The sequence below is a fragment of the Tamandua tetradactyla genome, chromosome 3 (assembly GCF_023851605.1).
Source record: "Tamandua tetradactyla isolate mTamTet1 chromosome 3, mTamTet1.pri, whole genome shotgun sequence".
NCBI classification, from domain to species: Eukaryota; Metazoa; Chordata; class Mammalia; order Pilosa; family Myrmecophagidae; genus Tamandua; species Tamandua tetradactyla.
Genome location: NC_135329.1, coordinates 175,955,235 through 175,973,480, shown reverse-complemented (window position 1 = coordinate 175,973,480; position 18,246 = coordinate 175,955,235). Strand labels below are relative to the sequence as shown.

Sequence of the window (18,246 nt, the reverse complement as noted above, 5' to 3'; positions counted from 1 at the left end):
AGACACACAATGAATGGGTGCATTTGACCGACACAATCGACAACTAGTTTTATGCCATAAATGACAACAGAAAAAGACTCGCCTAAAAAATGATCTATTTCTCGAGTAGAACATATGGAATAAAAATAAATAAAAGGGGGAACAAATGTTAAAATAAATTTAGTTTGAAATGCTAGTGATAAATGAAAGCGAGGGGTAAGGGGTATGGTATGCATAATCTTTTTTTTTCTGTTATCGTTTTATTTCTTTTTCTAAATCGATGCAAATGTTGTAAGAAATGATGAATATGCAACTATGTGATGATATTAAGAATTACTGATTATATATGTAGAATGGAATGATATGTTAATATTTTTGTTTGTTGTTAATTTTTTAAATTAATAAATAAAAAAAAATGATCTATTTCTTATTAACTTTTAACAATGAAGGTTCAATTATTTGATATCCAGGACTATTACCTATTTCCACTTGAAGTTCATAGTGAGAAACATTGGTGGAACATATCACGTCACTGGCTCTAGTAGAAGGAGGAGGAAACCATGAAAGGGTTGGCTCATCAACCTGTATTTTTTTAAAAAGTTGAAACAAAATAGTTATAAATATTTTTAGGTCCTCTAATTTGGTCCCCCCATCCCAAAATACAATTTGGATACTGTACTTTCAAATAGGTGCTCATTAGGAAGGCATTAAAAAGTTGCTTAAGAGACTGTTTTAAGATCTAAAAGTAGTTTACTAATTACTAACAATTGCTGTTAGTTAAAAAGCTATCAGTCTTTAAAAGGGGAGAGGGTAGGACAAACAGATTAACAGATAGTGAGGAATACTTTCCAGTGCGATTTCCAGTAAGCATTTTCAGAAGGAGATTAGCATGGCTGTAGAATCTTTAGGGTATCTAATAAATATATTAAGAGAACTGCAGGGACCTATGAGGAACATTCTATGCTTGTGCTCTTGCTTCAAGTGGTCAACAACCATATGCATACGCAAGGTGCTCGTTCTGCTGGTAAAGGCGTTAAAAGCTTGGGGAACAAGTTCCACATTTACTAGAATTGCTGAATTTTTTTTCACAAGATAAAATAAATGAGGAGAAGGTAGGTCAGAAAGAAAGAAAAATTTTAAGGTAAGGTAAAGGGAACCACTTTCACAATTACAGTGGCAGTGAAATAACATGCAGAAAGGAGAAAGAAGATGCCTACACCACTTTGCATCATCTGATAGCCATGAAGATCTCCCAAAAAACAACACTGCCCTGAAAGACACTTGTGAGATTTTATAGACACTAGCCTCTAGGTGGGTAGAAGGAAGAAGAGGAAGAAATGACATTATTATGTGCTAGAAATTGTGCTAACTACTTTTCACATGCTTGATCCCTTTTAGTCAGGAGAAGGAGATGGCATTTAGAACAGTGAAGGAAGGATTATATGTTCCCTAAAGTTTTTTTGTTTTTAAACATTTTATTCCACACCATACAATTCATCCTAAGTATACGATCAATGGCTCTTGGTGTAATCAGATAGTTATGCACTTACCACTACAGTAAACAGGAAAACATTCTCATTTTTTCCACAGAAAAAAATCCCAAACGCATTGTGGTAGTTAGGTTCAGGTGTCAACTTAGCCAGGTGAAGGTGCCTAGTTCTATTGTTGTGGACATGAGCCATTGGGATGTGAAACTCATCTGTCACTGATTGCATCTGCGGTCAGCTACTGGGAGTGCCTCCTCCAATGAGTGATGTTTAGTATGATTGGTTGGATGCTTAAATGACAGAGCTCAGTGCAGCATAGCCCAAGCAGCTCAGTATACCTCATCTCGGCACTCACAGCTCAGACCTTTGGAGATGTAGAAAGGAATCACCCTGGGGAAAGCTGTGGGAGCCCAGATGCCAGGAGACAATGCCAGTAGAAATTGCCCTGTGCCTTCTTGTGTAAGAGAGAACCTCAGATGAAAGTTAGCTGCCTTTCCTCTGAAGAACTGTAAGTTTTTAACTAAATAAATCCCCCTTTATTAAAAGCCAATCCATCTCTGGTGTGTTGCTTTCTGGCAGCCTTAGCAAACTAGAATAGATATAGTACCTGAGAATTGGGGGTACTGCTGCAGTTTGCAAATACCAGACATGTTGGAACAGTTTTTTTGATGGATAAGGGGAGGATTCTTGTGGATCTGTGGGAAGCTTGATGGAGAAGGCCTGGAGTGCTTGAAGAGACTGCGGGGGTAAATGGAACCACTGCCAGTTTGGACAAAGGGGGACAGAAAAAGTACAGATTGGAGTGTGCAGGGTGAGAGCCATGGAGCTCGGGTCAGAAGCTACGAAACCTTGGCCGGGAGAATGGACCACCCATAAACGTGGAGAGGGTCAGTTTGCCATGAAGGCAGAGGTTGAGTCTCCCGCCTCGTTGCAGTGGAAAAGTCCTGCCACCTCAGGCCTTGGAGAAGGTACAGTATGCTCCTTGGGGATTGGGGAGAGCCTGGCTGTCGCCACATGTGTGTGAGCCCTGGAGATGGTAGAAGGCCCAGGTTTGGCCCCAATGCTTGGAGAGAAAAAGGTGGTCCCCCCTGAAAATGTAGAGCTGTGTTCCAGTAGCCATGTTTCTTGATGATGATTGAACAATGATATAGCTTTCACAATGAGACTCTGTGAATGTGAAAACCTTATGTCTGATGCTCCTTTTAGCTACTATATCAACAGAAAAATAGAACATATGGAATAAAAATAACAGGGGGAACAAATGTTAAAATAAATTCAGTTTGAAATAGTGGTAAATGAAAGCGAGGGGTAAGGGGTATGGTACATATAGTTTTTTTTTCTCTATTATCATTTTATTTCTTTTTCTGTTGTCTTTTTATTTCTTTTTCTAAATCGATGCAAATGTACTAAGAAATGATGAATATCCAACTATGTGATGGTATTAAGAATTACTGATTATATATGTAGAATGGAATGATTTCCAAATGTTTTGTTTGTTAATTTTTTTAATTAATAAAAAAAGTTAAAAAAAAAAAAAAAAAAAGGTGGTCCCCTCAGTGTTCCTCAAGGCTGCATTCAGAGAGAGGTGGGTCACTGCATAGGCCCTTGAAAAGGGTGGAACTGCCGCTTTCTAAAGCCCAAGGGATAAATGACTTTCAGACTTTGAAATCCAACGGAGCTTGCCCTGCAGGTTTTCAGAATGTTTGGATCTTGTGAGCCTTGTGTTCCTTCTAGTTTCTCCCTATGGAAATGAAAACATGTATCCTGTGACTGTTCCGCCTTTGCATATTGGCACCAGATAACTTGTTTTGAGATTCACAGGTCCAGAGCCAGAAGAGAGTTTTTGCCATTTAATATCGCTTAAGGCAATGTGTATAGTTGCCAAGTTGACAAGGGGTGGGCATGTGGTAGTTAGGTTCAGGTGTCAAGTTGACCAGGAAAAGGTGCCTAGTTCTGTTGCTGTGGACAAGAGCCACTGGCATGTGAAGCTCATCTGTCACTGACTGTATCTGCGGTCAGCTAGGGGGAGTGCTTCCTGCAATGAGTGATGTTTAGTTTGGTTGGTTGGATGCTTAAATGACAGAGCTCAGTGCAGCACAGCCCAAGCAGCTCAGTATACCTCATCTCGGCACTCATAGCTCAGACCTTTGGAGACGGAGAAAGGAATTAACCTGGGGAAAGCTGTGGGAGCCCAGAAGCCGGGAGAGAAGGCCAGCAGAAATTGCCCTGTGCCTTCTTGTGTAAGAGGGAACCTCAGATGAAATTTAGCTGTCTTTCCTCTGAATATCTATAATAAATCCCCCTTTATTAAAAGCCAATCCATCTCTGGTATGTTGCATTCTGATGGACTTAGCAAACTATAACACACCTTATATCCCCTTTTATTGACATTTAGCTTTGGTATAGTGCCTTTGTTACAATTAGTGAAAGAATATTACAGTATTACTGTTAACTATAAATTTTAGTTTACATTAATTGTATTTTTCCCATACACCACCCCATTATTAACACCTTATAACAGTGACGTGTTTGTTCTAGTTCGTGTAAGAGCACCCATACATTATACAATTAACCACCATCAGTGTCCACTCTGAGTTTTGCTAAATTATATACCATCCCAGTTTTTACCCTCTAGCTTTCCTTCAGGTGACATATTTAATCCTAGCATTCCTCTTTCAACCTTACTCAAACTCTGCTTTGTTATTTACACTTACAGTATTGTGCTACCATCATACAGTACTGTGCTATTCATTCTTGAACCTCCCAAAGCTTTTAGAGAACAGAAAAAATATATAAAGATCCTAAAGGTAAATATTGTTCAAGAGGGATGAAAAACTATTAAAAAAAAGATTCTATACAATTGAAAAAATCCCAATGAAGAAGAGAAATAATAAATCAGATTAGTTTCTTTGGAACAGGTAAGCTTTAGATAAACTCAGATTTAAGGAACACATATAAAAGATACAAAGAAGAGCATGTAACAATTTTTTTAAACTTAAAAGTGGTATCAACCTGTAAGACTGTGAGGAAAGCTAGAGCACATAAAGAATTGAGCCTTACAGTTCACTGCTTGGAAAAACGGTGTTACGTTATCAAGTAATGGACTGAAAGCAAAGCTAATAAAATCTCTATTTTGCTTCCTTCTACTCCATTAGGGGGATAGTCTTCTTCAAATAAGAAGGGTCATATATGTAGTAATTAGGAAGCTGAAACCCAAAACAGGTTGTTTTAAGTTGGTTCATATCTCCAAGTCAAGGGCAATTACATCTAGAATACTAAGTTTGCAGATGCGACAGGACTTGGATGAGAAAACAGAACGGAAATGGTCACGCACTGACCCAATTTTCAAAATAGGAGGAAATTAAGAAAAGGCACAAACTTGACACTACTGTGTGTGTGAGTTCAAATTATTAAATAGATAAATTATGGGCACTTAGGGAAACAAAATGGTAAGCACATAAAATAGGTTTACTAACAGTAAGTCATGCCAAACTAACTTCATGTCTTTTTTTGACTGGATGTCTAGTTACAGAATTAGTTACCAAATATCATGGCAGGGTCATTGTTCTTTTAAACTTTTTAAAATGACTAAATGAAGATGCAAAAGGACTGCATAAAAAATATGGATTAAGCATAGCTGATTACTGAACGGGCAAATAAGGAATCAAACTCCTTTTATCTACCTTATCAACAGAAGAGTAAAACATACGGCATAAAAAAAAATAATAGGGGGAACAAATGTTAAAATAAATTTAGTAGATTGAAATGCAAGTGATCAATGAAAGGGAGGGGTAAGGGGTATGGCATATATGATTTTTTTTCTGTTGTCTTTTTCTTTTTCTGAATTGATGCAAATGTTCTAAGAAATGATCATGATGATGAATATGAAAGAAAAAAAAAAGCTACTCTGGAGGTTGCTCTTACTCAAAACTTCAGTTAGACCTTGCTACCTATTATAACAAGCCAACCCCCAACCAGGACCATTCCAGTCAATCCTAAAGAATACCTAGGGCAATATATAAGATTCCACAAGGGTTCCATACACTAGAGTAACTTTCCAGAAACCTAAACCTCCAGGTTGCTCCCTGGTCCAGATAAGTCCTGAAACCTAGCCCACCCTCTCCAGAACATCAGATAGTTCCATCTCCCTACCCCATATTAGTGGTATGGACCCTTCCAATTTGAAAAATTTAGAATGGCCATAGCCCAAACATCCCTAAGAGAGGGATGGAAGCATCAAAGGTGATGATGGAGTAACAAATGAATACGAATGCTGAATCATTAAATTGATATTTCTTTTAGTTTCCAGTATTTTAGAGCAGCTAGAAGTAAAAACCTGAAATTGTGGAAGTATAACCCATGTCAAACTCTGAAATATGTTCTACAGATAATTGTGGTGCTGTGCTTTGAGATTTATAGCTTTTTTGTATAGGTGTTATTTTCACAAAAAAAAAAGAAGGAAAAAAAGTCGATTGTGATGATAAAAATATATTTAAGCCCTCTAACCTCCTATATTCTGGAGCAGCTAGAAGGAAAAATCTGAGAGAATCATATGGTAACCCATGACAAACTCTGGTATCTGTCCTGTAACTACCTGTTGAAGAGCACTTTGAAAACTATTGCTTTTTTATTTCTTTGCTTTGTATATATGTTATACTATACAATAAAAAAAGTGAAAAAAAAAAAGAAAGGTACCAAACTAATGTATGGTACAAATAATAGAAAAGTGTAGGTATATTGAAACACTGTATTTTCTGTATGATTTCCCTATAAAGCTAAGCTTCTCTAATAAAAAATTATATTTAAAAAATGAAAAAAAAAAGGCCTAAGTAAAAAATTGAGGATACCTGGTGTATAAGCAATTTATGTGAAAACAATCTGGGATATCAGTCAATAGTAAGACATGGCTAGTTAAATAACAAAAGCACAAAATTGGGTTGCACTTACAGATGCATAATGAATGGACTGAAGGAGATAAGTCTTAATGTATTCTGAAATTATGAGTCAATATTTGGAGTACCATGAACAATTGGGACATGACAATTTAAGAGGGTGATGCCTAGAGAAGGCTAACCATGTTGGTAAGGTTCTGGAACACTGAAGGAATTGGGAATACTTAATCTGAAAAAGAAATTATTAAGAATTGATATGGTTGCCATTTTCAAGTAACTGAAAAGACAAATGCCAAAAGGTAAATAGAATTGTTCACAGGGCAGAACTGAGATCATCAAAAAGAAGCTACAGGAAACAGAATTCAGTTCGATGTAAAAAATTCATATTAACTGGTCCCAGCTAACAGTGGGTCAGGCATCAAACTCCCTGCCTCTTCCCATCCCACCCACCTTCCCCTCCCCAGTGAAATAATCAAGTAGAAGATAAGACAGACAACTGCAATTGCCAGTACTTGACGTATATAGGGAGGTATACTCAAGAACTGACACTGAAGAGGAGATGGTCAGCAAATAGAAGGCTAGAAAAAGCAAAGTCACAGAAGCAAATTTTGGCATCATCCACCAAAACACTGTTTATGGAGAAGGGGCACAATTTTTCAACTTTATGTTCTGTGGTTTGATGACACAAACACCTCCTAGGTGGCAACATATCCATCATACTTTCTCAGAAACAAGCCTTTAAACTTTCAGTTTATCTATCTTCTCTTGCTTTGATTCTATGCTCACCAAAGTAATAGTAAATGATGATTTGATGTTCATGAAGTCTACTTATGGTGAAAGAAAGTACTGATTATCAATTTCAAGTACTCAAATATATTGGTTTCCTATTATAAATAACATTGCTTCTAATTAGGATTTGGTTTTCCATAGAATTTTACTCTAAAGAATGGATTGATGAAACGTGATGGTGGAGTTATACAGAGAAGGTAGGGTTTAACAAATGAGTAGGATTGCTAAATTGTTATACTGATATTTCTTTTAGTCTCCAGTATCTTAGAGCAGCTAGAAGTAAAAACATAAAATTGTAGAATTGTAACTCATACTAAACTGTGTTCTACAAGTAACTGCTGCACTGCACTCTGAAATTTATTGCTTTTTTGTATAAACGTTATTTTTTACAAAGAAGAAAAAAAGTTGATTGTGATGATAAAAAATATATCTATTTCTTCTAGCCTCCAATGTTCTAGAGCAGCCAGAAGGAAAAATCTATGATGGTATAGTAGCCCATGACAAACTCTGGAATCTGTCCTGTAATTACTTGTTGAAGAGTGCTTTGAAAGTTATTTCTAAACTCTCTGAACATCATCTGAACCTGAAAATTATTGCTTTTTTCTTTCTTTGCTTTGTATATATATTATACAATTTAAAAAGTTAAAAAAAAAATGGATTGATGAAGCAATGTTTCCTATGACAGTTTATACATCAGTCTAAAATGTTTAGTTAACATTGATCTGATGCTGAGCTATGGATATGCTTTGGGTTTGCTAATAAGATCGACTGTGTGATCCTAAGAGTCTGATGAACAGACTCCAAGTCAAAAATCACAGCAGTGAATGGCACTGTATGAAGTATTTACACAGCAATCCTGCTATGTTTTTACTTGTGGTGAGATATACCTATCTATATTATTATTTGCTATGACAGAGCTTTTTTCCTGTTTGAATTTCTACAACTAACTGTCAGAGATATTGGACAAAAAGAATGATCCGGCATGGGTTGAATTTAGACTATATGGCCTTCAGGGAATCTCTACAATGATGAATTTGAACTTTTTAAAAGCAGCAGCTCAACTCAAACATTACAGTCTTTTATTCTTTAAAGGTTAATTATAGAAATGGGCTTTTCTACAGATTAGAGGGGTTTCCAAAGTCATAGGAGACACAAATCATTTGGAAAACCAGGACTGTACACCAAATATGGCATTTTGATATAAAATTTGATTCTGTCTATAGAATCCAGGGCAATGGAGAACTGTGAGATGCCCAAACAAAAAACAACAGATGAAAAGAAAAAGTTTACAAAAAAAAGACAACAGATGTTGTTTTTAAGCATGACTCAGAAAGCGGTAAGGAAGGCTTCTTTACTCATCAGGCGCCAGCTTCCAGCTTGGTATCAACTTACATTACGCAACTTTGCCAATTTATTTCTGCACAAGAGGCTTCAGTCAGATTATAGTTCTGCTTCCCACACTTAAGATTTTAGTCTAACTCCAATAACAGATAGAGATAGGAGATTTAGCTCCATAGTATATAAAATAGTTCCAACCTAAAATTTTGAAGTGTTCAAGCAGCACCTGAACAAGTCCTTCAAATTCTAGGCCTCTCCTGGTAACAGTATGGAGAAGACAAGAGATGCTAAACTCTCTGAACATCATCTGAACCTGCAAGATAATACTTGAATGAAAACTAGGGTTGGATGCTACAGCCTATTGTACAAAAGGACAGGTTTTGTGGTTCAGTGGCAGAGTTCTTACCTGCCATGTCAGAGACCTGGGTTCGATTTCGGGTGCCTGCCCATGTTTAAAAAAAGGACAGGTTTTTCTAGAAGAGTTCAGAGTACTAAATAACTTTATTACTGAATAAAATGTGAACTGAAAAAAATGAAGACAATTGACGACAGACCAAGGAAAGTTACAAGCAGGACTGACTGGGGTTACTTTATTTTGTAGCAAATAAGGCATTGCAAGGCAAGTTGTAGTAAAATTTCAGTATAAAATAAAGATTGAGGAAGGAAAAGATCCCAGAGAAATGTTTGTTCCTGAGCAAATCTCTTTAAAAATGATTACCATATATCAGGTATTGTTCAGGGGAGATAAGGGTGAATAAAGATACCTACTTTCATGGGAATAACATTAGAGCTGGAGAGCTATATACATCAATCATTATGTGATAATAGAGTATATTTCTTTAGCCAATTCTTTATGGATGAGGAAGAATTTCAGAAGCAGGAAAGGGAGAGAGGTATTTCAAGCACAGATAATTCTTTGTATATGCTAAGAATCAATGGGAAAAAAATGAAATTAAAAAATTAGATTCATGTGATGATACTGTGAGCCATTGATTGTATACTCTGGATGGATTGTATGGTGTTTGAATATTTCTTAATACAAATTGCAATAAAAACATAAACAGATTCTACACCATTAAGAGTTCTTATACCACACTAAGAAGTTTAGACTTTATTTTATAGTAAATGGAAGTTTTAAAGCTAGGAAGTGACACAGGCAAACCTGTACTTGTAGCAGTGTTGAAAACTGATCTGAGTGATCAGAGAAGTCTTTAACTATTTACAGACTAGATGATGAGAGATGATAAGACTTGAGAAGTAATGGGGGTCATATCAAGGAAAGGATGGACTCAAGTGCATTTCAGACATAAACTCATAAGACTTGGTGTACAACTAAATGTGGGACAGAGGTAAAGGCAGAGTGAAGTTTCTAGTTGGGATGATTTAGTAAATGCGTTATCATTAACCAAAGCAGGGACTACAATGGACTGGTGAGGTTTGATAGAAGATTAAGATTTTACTCAAACTGTGTAGAGATATCTTTGATTCCATAGACACTCCTGATACACAGAAAAGAGCCTGGAGCTGCAGGTAAAAAATTGAGAATCATTCATCTTGCTTGCTTCCAGGGTCCCTTCATGGCCCAAAGGAAACCTGGGGTTGCTCCAGGACAAATTGAAATCTGAACAACTGAAGCCACAGGAATAGGTAAGACAGTTCAGGGAGAGCCAGTTAGGCAGAAGAGAAGAGGCCAATCACAGGCACTGGAGAATAGCAAGAGTAGAGGAAGAAGACATAGTAAAAGACACTAGAAAAAAAGGAGAGAGAGAGAGAGAGAGAGATACAGGAGAACCAAAAGTGAATGGTTCTGCAGAAGGCAAAGAAAGACCATTAATTGTACTCAACCATTTTCTTACCAAATATTGATGGATACTGCTATCTGACTGCTTTTCAGGTCTGAGTGATTCAACTCGTGTTCGTGAAGTGCAGAAACAATCCTGGAAATTCAGAAATACATCAAATAAGTGAAGAATAAGTCACAGGGTAAATATGGGTGGTATCTGGATGCTATCAGGTCTGGTGACTGGGGTGGGGAGCAGAGAGAAAGGGCAACATGCAGCTACTCCATGGTGCATGGAAATACTCCACAAGGAACAGAAAGGAGGTGTATATCAGGTGTGCTAAAGGTAAACTTTGTATCTACTTTAATTTTACTAGGCACTATCTCTGATCCTTGTCCTCTCCTCTCTGGAGGTCATAATATCAATTCATTTTTACTGTTGGTATTAATTTCTAACGTCTTCGTCATCTTTGACATTTTCTTCTAAATATTTAGCTGTTATTTTGCTGTACTCACTATAATCGTTTTTATTTTGATCCTCACATATTTTTTCAAAAGTGTATGGGCCATTTTTGCCTACATAAACCACAAATTGAGTGTATGTGGAATCAATTTTGTTTCTTAAGGTGATAAACTCAAAACAAATTACAAGAGATTATTTTCATTATCACAATTCATATTTTTCTGCATTTTAACCCGTGGTTCTAATATCTTATATTGTCAATAAGAAATGTAACTTATCACTGTGATAATGTGATTTATCACAGCTTCAATTAGTGGGGCAACCTTACCTTATACTATTTAGGAAGAAAAGGCATGTCAAAAGAAAAGTATAAGCAAATTATATGAAAGAGACTTTTATAACAAACTATTTCAAGTATTTTATGAACAATCTTTTCATTTGAATGTCAAAGTACAAATAACAAATGAGTCCCTTAAGATAAATCCATCAATATGTCTACTTCACAAAACTTCTCAGCTACTCAAAAGTAATCAAACTTCCTTTCTTTAAAAATATACCAGAATTTCTCACTAATCAAACTAATTATTTTACTAGTTAGCATAAATCACTTACATTTTAAGTTGAAGTCCTACACTTGTATATTTATCAATCTAACACAATAAGTTTGCATAAATTTCCATTGTTTTATGTAAAACTACTGACTGAAGAAGAGAAGCTAACCAAGTCAAGATAGATGTAGAATCGATTCCTTTGCAAAGTTTCTACTAGTTTGCTTAGGGTGAATAAAATTTACAATAAAACAGTTTTTGAAATATCTGATGATACTTATTACTGTTATTTATATTGAAAGTAACTACCACTTAGGTCATTTATATATTTTTTTAAAATATTTTTTGCAACATTTACCCTTCATTTTTCATGACGATCATTAATATCATTGAGCAGAAGAGGGTAAGCATAGCCAGCCTAAGACTGTATCATTAGAAAGGCCTATTGCAAGGCTGACCCTCAGTAGGCATCTGGAACTTGGATTTCAGGAGGCTTCCCAACAGCTGATAAAAATAGCTCACTGTGCTTAAACAGTTTACACAAACAACATGGTTTATCTTGAATGCCTGCTTTTCTTCTGGGAGTGTGAAACTTCGGTACATGCTAGGCAGAGGGTGCCTACATTGACCAGCTCCCAGGAAAACCTTAAGCACTGAGTCTCCTATGAGCATCCCTTCATACATATTGTTGCAGTTCACTGCTGGAGGTATTAAGCAACACATCCTATGTGGCTCTACTGGGAGAGGATTCTTGGAAGTTTGCACCTGCTTTCTTCTGGACTTTGCCCCACACTTTCTCTCTACTGATTTTGCTTTATATCCTTTCATTATAATAAATCTTAGCTGAGGTATGACTATATGCTGAGTCTTGTGCATCCTCCTAATGAATCACTGAACCTGGAAGGGTCTTGGGTACTTCCAACAAAACCATCACAATAAATTCAAGCATATAAAAGAGTCTTTTTTCTCTGAAAAATGACCATCACTTTTCTTTATTGAAGATGAATTAATTTAAGACAAAATTAGCCTATTTTAAAAACTTAAATTGACCCAACTTATTTTCAAAATAAGAGTTGTGATCACATTTTCAGCTTATAGCTAGACAGGAAGCACTTTTTAAAGTAATTTAGTAGACATCAATTTCATCTTTACATAAAATTTTTGCAGCAAGAAAGTGATCACTGATAAGTATATTACCATTTTATAAAAATTTTCAGTTTATAAACAAATCACAAAATAGTCAAATTTTATCCTTCAAAATATTTTGTATACTTATTGCATCAATCAGGTGCTGGCAAACATAAACATCAGAAGAAAGCTCCCCCAAAATATCTGTATATAATTTTCTAACCATTATAATAACAGCCAAGTAAAAAACAGTTATATCTTATAAAGAATCTAAAGGAAAATATTACCCTTTTACTATTCTTTTGAAAACATTATCTCTTAGCTCTCAAATAGACAGCAAAACTTGAATGGGGAAGGAATTCTTCATAAGTAAAAATACCAATTTTATCTTAGTTATACAAATATCTCATTTAAGAAAAAAGTAAACATTTTGATTCAAAGTATTCTAAAATATTTTATCATTGCAGGAAGAATGTATTTTAAAATTAAAATCATTAACAACTTGAACTAATTAAATCACGCATTAACATATTTTATTATTTTCACAAATCCATAATTATAGAATAATGGTTTAAGTAAGATATCCTTTTTCTAAAATTTGGACAATTTGGTCATGAAGCCCTGGGCTTAGCCCTCTGAATCTTAGGATTCTCATCTATTAAATGAGAGGAATGGACTAAATGTCCTTTCACATCCTGTCCAATTTATGAATTGTCATAAAATTCTTAATCTTAAGTAACCCCTTAGAGCAGGAGTGGGTGAACTATGGCCCATGGACCAAATCCAACCTACCACCTGTTTCTGTAAATAAAAGTTTACTGACATCCAGCCATGGTCATTTATTTACATATTTTCTATGACAGAGACCATACGGTATGCCAGTACCATCTGGTCCTTTACAACAAAAGTTTGCTAATTCCTGTGTTACAGAATGAGGTACTTAACCTCAATGCATATTTTACATATATAGAGCTCCCCCTTTAAGTGATAAAGCTTTAAACACTGAAAGTAAATGCATCATGTATTTACTATAATTAACAATACAGTCTCCTAACTTCATAGTCCTGCCTCTCAGATTTGGCAACTGGCGTATTAGATCAACAAACGAGTGTGAGCCCTGGCTCCAATTCTTTGCAATCTTGGGCCGATCTCAAAATGAGGTGAACACAATTTTGAAGACCAAAAGGGATATATGAAAGTATTTGTAAACTACAAATCACTATACAAATACACTCATTACTTTTTAAAACAGCACTTCCTTAATATAATAATTCCCTATTCAGATATTATATACTACATAAGTCAGAAGGAAAGCACTAAATCCACATAATCTAAAGTAGACTCCATGGACCTCCAAGTTGGCATCTACACATCATAGTGTGCATTCATTCAAAAGATTTCTGTCTGGTAGTTAAGTTAAAGGGCTTATTTTTAATACTATTTTGCTTGCCTTTTGTTAGATGGAAATTTTTAAAAAGGATTTTTTAAGGATATAAAGGATAAGGCATAACTAACTAGACAAGGGAGGCATATCTAGGTACAGCATATGTATAAGAAAGAGTGGGTATGGATATAGAAATAGCATAATGGATGTATCAGAAAAGTATAGGAGAAGCTCTTTTTGAAAGTAACAAAAATTCAAAAACTCTGGGAGACCTGAGTTTGATTCCTGGACCATGCACCCCTCCCTCCCCCCCCCCAAAAAAACCCTCATTTTTCAACTCAGAAGTCATTCAGGTCAAAACAGCATCTCAAAACATAAGACTATCCCACCAGAATACACCTTTTGTTATGGCTCTGCACTAACATCTAACTATTCTGATGGCACAAAACTAGATCCATGTTAACGACAACTTACCAAAAGAGACATTGAAATCGCTTTAGTTCATAGAAAGTGACAAAAACCCATCTATTCCAAAGCAGAAGATTTTTGTTTTAGCTTCAAGATGTAGAAATATCCTACAATAAAAACCAAAGGCAAATTAATATTTAGATTTACGTAAAATTTCTTTTAAAAACGAGTTGTCATAAACCTACTCAATATTTAGGCAGGTATTCCTTAGAGAGCATTTCCATTTAGAAAACACTATTTGGTATCCAACATCACAATTGAAGAGCAAAGCGAAGCTGCAGGGAGGTTCTAAATGTCTGCAGACTCTTAATATGCAATATACTCAATGCATTTTCTTCCCATTTCCTCTGTCCTGCTTTTCTAAAGAAACTTAAACAAATGTGAAAGCAACATAGAAGAGAAATATGGATTGACTTTTGACATAAATTGTTCCACAAAGGCTATAAACCCCAAGAATTTCCAATGGTTCCTTTTATAAGTAAACTTCAAGAACTTCCAAAGCTTCCTGATCCAATTGTTACTTATTAAATAAATCATTTGGGGATTCTGACTGGCAAATTTGGAAAAGAATCAGAATTAGTTACAGAGTAGGAATTAATATTTTCTTGTTGCCATATCATGTAAAGAGAAACATGACTATTTCAATTTTTACGTTGAAATATTTTCTGCAGACTGAAATTTGTTTACCTTATGATTTTCTTGTGCTTTTAAAAACTATTTTCTTTTATTGTCAAAAATAACATATACACACACAAAAAAGCAATAAGTTTCAAAGCATGCCACAACAATTAGTTTAGAACAGATTTCAGAGTTTGGTATGGGTTACAGTTCCACAATTTAAGGTTTTCCTTTCTGGCTGCTCCAAGACACTGGAGACTAAAAGAAATATCAATATAATGATTCAGGAGTCATACTCATTTCCTAAATCCTATCTTCTCTTTTATAACTCCACCTTCTCCTTTCATCTTTTTAATTATCTATTTTTATTGATACACATTATAAATTCACATATCATGTAATCTTCCAAAGTGTACAATCAATGGTTCACAATGTCATCATATAGCTATGCATTTATCATCACAATTGACTTTTTTGTGAAAAATAACATATATACAAAAGAGCAATAAATTTCAAAGCACAGCACAACAGTTTTGGAACAGATGTCAGAGTTTGGTATGGGTTACAATTCCACAATTTTTGTTTTTTACTTCTAGCTGCTCTAAGATACTGGAGACTAAAAGAAATATCAATATAATGATTCAACAATCATACTCATTTGTTAAACCCAACCATATATAACTCCACCATCACCTTCGATCTTTTTCTCACTCTTTAGGGGTATTTGTACTATGCCTACTCTAAATTTTTCATGTTGGAAGGGGCCACCAATACTATAAGATAAGGGGATGGAACTGGTTGATGTTCTTTAGAGGCTGGCCCCCTCACATTTAGAATTTATGGGTCCTGAGACCCATCTGGAGGTTGTAGGTTTCTGGGAAGTTACCCTAGTGCATGAAACCTTTATAGAATCTTATATAACGCCCTCTTGGTGTTCTTTCGGATTGGCAGGAATGGTTTGGGTTGGGATTTGACAAGTTATGATAGGTAACAATGTCTAACTGAAGCAGCATAAGAGCAACCTCCCGAGTAGCCTCTCGACTCTATGTGAACTCTCTCTGTCACTGATACCTTATCTGTTACTTCTTTTCCCACTTTTGGTCAAGATGGCATTGTTGATCCCACGGTGACAGGGCCAGGCTCATACCTTAGGATTTTAAGTTCTCTGAAAATAACTCCTTTCTACCTTCTCTAATAGAGTATTAATCTCAATAGTTTATGAGGATTCTGCAAAAGATTCAGAGATTTAAAATAGTAATTTCTTTACAGTTAAGGAGATCTAAAAGAATAACAAAAGGTTACCAGAAATTTCCTAAGGAAAAGAGTGGCAGTGTTCTAAATCTGCTGGTGCTGGGTGTTTCCTCACACCCAATCACTAACATCTTTCATTTAAATTTACTTCATTATTTGTTTGTTTGTTTGTGTCTTTTGTTTTTTTTTTCCTTTTTCCTTTTCTTTTTTTATTATTATTTTTATTTTTTCTCTATATTAACATTCTATATCTTTTTCTGTTGTTTTGCTAGTTCTTTTCCTAAATCAATGCAAATATACTAAGAAATGATGATCATGCATCCATGTGATGATGTTAAGAATTACTGATTGCATATGTAGAATGGAATGATTTCTAAATGTTGTGTTAATTTCTTTTTTCTTTAATTAATAAAATAAAGAAATAAATAAATAAAATATATATATTATTATACTTCTTGCAAAAAGTTAAAAAAAATTTTTTTAAAAAATTCCCAAATTTGACCAAGATATGTGCCAATATATGAGCAAAGTGAACAAGAAAAGAATATTGTATAAATCATAGGCACTAATTACATAGTAGCATTCAATTTTATTACTGAGGAAAGATGTGAAATTATTTAGGAAATTCACTACGAACCAAAGGTAGAGAACGGGAAGATGAGGAACCTGAAAGCTTATGAGGATTCTGTCACCTGTCATTCATTATCATCAATTTAAGACACTGGAGTTTGCTGTGCCACAAAAAGGGGAAAGCAATGCCTGTCCTGCCAACCTTCCGAGGTGTTTGAGATCAAATAAGATATTTGAACGTGTTCATAACTACCAAACACTTATCACTATAAGAGCTTAAGAGGATGTGCAGAAAGTTACACTAATCTATCACTGGTGGTAGTGCAAATTGATAAGACTTATTTGGGATTCAACCAGGCAGTGTTTCAATAACCATGGAAATGTTCATACCTTTTGACCCAATAAAGTTCCCACTTCTAGTAACCTATTCTAAGGAAATATTCAAATGAATAAACCATACACACATAGAAAGTAATTACATTGTTATCTGTAACAGCCAGGTACTCACTCCAGAAGTGTCTACTAAGTGGCTAGGCACTGTGCACTGGGGTACCCACAGATGATAAAGTTATATGAGGCCCTGCCCTCTTGTAGCTTACTTTCCCACAAGCTTAAAGGTTAGGGATGTCATGACTAACTGAATTTTCTGATCATCACAGTTTTGTATCCTGCCCTTTTCACTTAATATTTGTAAGTTATTTCTTAAGTAAACAAAAACAATTTTAAAGCTCCACTACATTACCTATTTTTCAGAAAAACTAAGAAGAAACAAATACCATGAGGGTGTTAAGTACTAAAGTTATCATCCTTTTGGTTGGCTAAATCCCAGAGGTTTTTCCTTAGATATGCCAGAGTATTAAAGCATAATTTCACAAGACATTTTGTGGTCAAGGCAGCAGCTATCCCTGCTAAAAAGATGTGGGGAGAGGGGAAAGGGGTGCTGCCATCTTTTTCCTATATGCTGTTCTACTGGGTATGAATATAAACCCTTTTAAAAAAAATACCTGAAAGACCTATAAATCTTACACTTTTATCTAAAAAGCTAATTATGAGAAAGCTATTATAAGTCATTTTAATTTATTCCATAATGGAATGGTTCATCCTTAGATTTTAATCGAAAAAGTTAAATACTTTTCGAAGTTAAACACTTAACATGAAGAGCAAAGAGCACATTTATTTGCAAAGAGGTCAGGTTCTGAGTTCATTTGGCATTCTCATTGCCAGTCTCAGTGACCCCAAGGCATATGACAGGAAGACAGATATTTTAGGACAGATCAGGCATATTGTAACAATGCCTGAAATAAAGACGAGGAATCTCGATGAGCAACAGGTACAAATTCTGGCAGAGATATATATTATTATTGATGAAAATGACAATAAAATTGGAGGTGAGACCAAAGAGAATCGTCTACTGAATGAAATAAATGACAAAGGGTTACTGAATCCAGCTTTTAGCGTCTTCATATCAACACTGAAAATAAGCTCCTACAACAGCAGAGATCAGATGCTAAAATTACTTCTCCAGGTTGTTTTACCCACACTTGTTGCAAT

General features: G+C 35.2%; 1 protein-coding gene across 4 annotated transcripts in view; it reads right to left on the bottom strand.

Moving 5' to 3' along the window:
- The window catches only part of STRADB (STE20 related adaptor beta), a 36,220-nt gene that overhangs the window by 14,866 nt on the left and 3,108 nt on the right, over positions 1-18,246 (bottom strand). For 3 of the 4 annotated variants that reach the window (XM_077154701.1, XM_077154697.1, XM_077154700.1), the window contains exons 2-4: positions 14,263-14,363; positions 10,342-10,422; positions 459-561 (exon numbers count right to left, since the gene is read on the bottom strand). In XM_077154701.1, coding sequence (XP_077010816.1) covers positions 459-561; positions 10,342-10,422; positions 14,263-14,274 — 196 coding nt within the window. In that variant the 5' untranslated portion in view covers positions 14,275-14,363. Of the gene's footprint in view, positions 1-458; positions 562-10,341; positions 10,423-14,262; positions 14,364-14,441; positions 14,626-18,246 lie in introns of all 4 variants that reach the window. The other variant, XM_077154698.1, reaches the window with a different exon arrangement.